This window comes from Entelurus aequoreus, linkage group LG15, assembly GCF_033978785.1.
Source record: "Entelurus aequoreus isolate RoL-2023_Sb linkage group LG15, RoL_Eaeq_v1.1, whole genome shotgun sequence".
Lineage (NCBI taxonomy): Eukaryota > Metazoa > Chordata > Actinopteri > Syngnathiformes > Syngnathidae > Entelurus > Entelurus aequoreus.
In genome coordinates this window covers 58,234,860-58,239,020 of record NC_084745.1, presented here as the reverse complement: position 1 = coordinate 58,239,020, position 4,161 = coordinate 58,234,860, and the positions used below count along the sequence as shown (strand labels likewise).

At 42.0% G+C, this 4,161-nt stretch overlaps 1 protein-coding gene across 2 annotated transcripts in view; it reads left to right on the top strand.

The window, feature by feature from the left end:
* Positions 1–2,647: 2,647 nt before the first annotated feature.
* The window catches only part of naa50 (N-alpha-acetyltransferase 50, NatE catalytic subunit), a 20,851-nt gene continuing 19,337 nt past the window's right edge, over positions 2,648–4,161 (top strand). Inside the window, exon 1 of one of the 2 annotated variants that reach the window (XM_062021870.1) lies at positions 2,648–2,839. In XM_062021870.1, the coding sequence (XP_061877854.1) occupies positions 2,832–2,839 (8 nt within the window). In that variant the 5' untranslated portion in view covers positions 2,648–2,831. The remainder of the gene's footprint in view (positions 2,840–4,161) is intronic. The other variant, XM_062021869.1, reaches the window with a different exon arrangement.

Below are 4,161 nucleotides of genomic sequence, written 5' to 3'. Positions count from 1 at the left end.
GTGTATTCATGTACCAAATAAACTAAAGAAAGAAAGAAAGCACTAGTTTATTAGACAGACCTGCAAACTCTGGAGTGGTGTAGGCTACAAGATACCGTTAACGTTATCAGACACATACAAAAAAGCTAACGTTAACGTTACCGTTAGCCACTGACTATGCTTAGGTAACGTTAGTCTAGCTAACATTACTGCAGTCCTGGTTGTCATAAGAGGTAACCTTATTTTAGCCTAAAGGCTACGAGTAAGCAGATATGGAAATTAACTGGCAACAGTTAACGTTAGTTACTCACCAGCACTATCACTGGGACTGCAGGTTGAAGCAGAGGAAGAGGGGTTTGCTTCGTCATCTCTGTCGCTGCTTCTCCACAACACGTTTCTCTAACCTTCAGGTTATGTACGGCCTGAACATGTTCCATCATGCTTGTTGTACTTCCCCCCTTACATGAGAGCCAAGCCTGGCAATAATTGCAGATAGCCGTTTCCTCGTCGTATTTTTTTGTCAAATGAAGCCATGCCTTGAGGCGTTTTTTCCGGTCCATTGTTGCTGCTTCTGTATCTGCCGCCTAATGACTGAGCTACGTCATTTCCTGGGACGTTCCACAGGGCATTTCCTGTGGGACGGGATTCGTTCCCAGGGATTCGAATAAAGAACCAACTATTTTTCTTTACTATAGTGGCCTCGATAACGGGAACCGGTTCTCAAAAAGGGATTCGAGTCCATGGAATCGTTTTTTTTCTTATCGAACGGTTCTTTTCTTATCGAACAACCGGGAAAACCGGTTTCGAACATCATCCCTATTGGATTATGCACATAATAATGTTGTTCTTGTTTAGCATTCATGTGTGCAGTTAAGAGCGAGTAATTCGGAGCGACCCCTTTAAGTGGCCATCAGGAGATTCTCCCAACGGTGGGGGTTTGTTGTTCCCGCCATTTTTTGAGTGTGTGATGTAAGCGGTCATTCATTCTCATCTTTGATGAATAAACGACGCACACGTTTTTGTGTGTCAAAGATACTTCAAGTTGTCTTGTTTTCACGCTACAAGCGCAACACTGGTAACTCCAGCGCTTCACTGAATGGATCCAGTGAATATTATCCACCATGACGGCTAATGCGGTTTCTCTGAAGCTGCCCGAGTTCTGGGAAAATTCTACGACTGCATGGTTTGCCCAGGCCGAGGCACAGTTGGCCCTGCGTGGTATCACCGAGGACGACACAAAGTTTTATTATGTCGTTTCCTCCCTCGAGAGCGCGACGGCGACCAAAGTGGTTCGCGTCCTCACGCATCCACCGGAGAGGAACAAGTACGTCACGTTGAAGGCTCACCTCTTAAAGACATTTGAACATTCCGACGCGGAGAGAGTGAGACGCCTTTTTTCGTTGCAGGGGCTTGGCGATTGCAAGCCCTCTGAACTAATGAACAAAATGCTAGACCTCTTAGGTGAGCACAGGCCTGATTTTATCTTCGTGCAGCTTTTCCTGAGACTCCTGCCTTCTCAGGTGCGGGCTGCTTTAGCCAAAACGGCCATCTTGGACTGCCGCGAACTAGCTGCTGAAGCTGATAAGTTCTTTTTAGCCTCCCAACCCACCTATGTGGCTGCATTCTTTCCAGCTGGGGCAGATACTTCCACTCTCACTGCTGCGGCGCCCCCAGGCGGCAACTGGATTCTGGACTATGTTTTTTTCATGCAAGGTTCGGGACCAAAGCCACCCAGTGCCGTTTCAGTGGCCCGCCGCCGGGAAATGACGCTCAGCAGTGGCCATGAGCGTCATGGGTTAGGGTTAGGGTAACCCTAACCCTAACCCTAACCCTAACCATTACCCTAACCCAAAGTGACTTTTATTTACGTGACTGTATGTCAATAAACATTTTTGTTAAACATGGACATCATTGTGATGATGGATTATTAAACACGTGTAAACTAGTTTCATTTCTATTGGGCAAGCAGTAGCACTAAGAGTTTAGGCCTTAAGTCAAAAACTGTTGCCCCTCACCTGACAACACCTGAGCAAGATCCCAAGTAGACTTGAGCCCACCCCTTAGTGACGTCATCATGTGGCGCTTACAATAACAATACCTTTCAGGCTACATTTTTCATACGTAAAAGTTGGTTTCTAAAAGTGAAATCCTCTGAAAAAGGAAGCCAAATTCTCCCATGAGATTATTGATTTCAAATGATTAATCAAATCTTGGATAATGGTTTATAATATAAAAGCTTTTAAATGATTGTCTTTGAATGAATGGAAGTTGTTTTAGACAAGCCCAATCTTTTTGTATTGTCTCTTACTTTACTTTCTTTTTAACATTTGTGTTTGTATAAAGATGTTGATTGCTCAAATGTCTGTAATGTTGAAATGTGTTGGATTGAATTTGTTTGTATGTGACAAAGCTATATACTCTTTGTGGATCAAAAATAGCTTACTCTAGTTATCACTTCTGTCCGCAAAGTTAGTACTCTTATAGCTAGTTAGTATTGGTCGATTATTGTATAGTGCAAGAACTGCTCCTAAGGCTAGGGGGCATGGATTGATACATTTGGTGTTTCTTCATGAAAGTAAAAGACATCATCTAAAACATTAAAAGCAAAAAGCCTGTCGGTCGGTGACAACCTGACAGGCTAAATTCAGGTTATTATTCGTCCACTGAAATGAGACGTTAGTGCGCATGCGGGGGTGAAAGGTTGACGGTCGTGCGGCGGCTAAGCTAACAGCCTCGTAACTAGCTACATGTGGAGGCTGAAAGGGAAGCCATCCAGTCACATTTCCCCGCTTTTAGCGGCTACAACTTCCTAGTTTAGCCTTGTGGAGGATCAAAGGTTGTCTGTGCGCACAATGAAAGGGTGAGTGGACACTTCGGTGACAACATTTAAGCGCATTAGCACATGTCAACTTAGACGGCTAGCCAGCTAGCATGCTAAGCTAGTTTCATCTCGGTGCCGGAGCCCAGAATAATTAGTACAAAGCTAAGAATAATTAGTACAAAGCTAAGGAGCCGAGAATAATTAGTATAAAGCTAGGGAGCGCACCATTGGTGACTCCACTTTAGGACTAAACCCGCGCCCATTGCAAGCTTGTTGGATAGCGAGCTAGCTTGTAATGAGCAGCGTCAATCTGAGCATTATTACGTCATCTATGATAGCAAACACGATGACGTCACACTGCTGCCAATTGTTGGTTTAGCTGCTAGTGCGTGTGTTGGCTGTCAGTGTTGTGAGGGCTGCAACCATTCTGTGACGGTCTCATTTTTTATTTTTTTTTACATCGATACGAAACAATTGAGTGAGTTGGAATCGATTGAGTAACTTTATAAAACAATAAAACCTGCAGTGAAAGTGTGAAATACAAATTGGATACCTGACCCTGCAGGTGAAGTTAACTTTATTGCAGTTATCTTTTGTAAAGAATGATGTAGAAATGAAATATTATATAAACAACAATTAATGTTATTATTGTAAGGGAATGACTAAATTATGATACAATTAAAGAACAATGCATTCACATCTTATCAAAATAAAATGCAAGCACTTCAGCTTGAATTAACAAGAGGAAACTGCTCTCATTTTCAACATTTTAACAGTAGATGGAACTGCTATGTCTGCTTTTGTTTTTCAACATAAATACAATACTCATTTCAAAACAAAGTGCAACCAACGTACTCTCATTTTACTAAAAGGCTACGACAGCATTAAAAGTCACAACAAATGCCAAAGCACAGCAACATAAAGCCACAACACAACAACTATACGCCAAAACACAACAACATAAAGCCACAACAACAACTATACGCCAAAACACAACAACATAAAGCCACAACACAACAACTTTACGCCAAAACACAACAACATAAAGCCACAACAACAACATAAAGCCACAACACAACAACAGAAAGCCACAACACAACAACTATACGCCAAAACACAACAACTATATGCCAAAACACAACAACATAAAGCCACAACAACAACTATATGCCAAAACACAACAACATAAAGCCACAACAACAACTATACGCCAAAACACAACAACATAAAGCCACAACACAAAAACATAAAGCCATAACACAACAACATAAAGCCACAACACAACAACATAAAGCCACAAAACAACAACTATACACCAAAGCATAAAAACATAAAGCCACAAGACAAAAACTTTAAGCCAC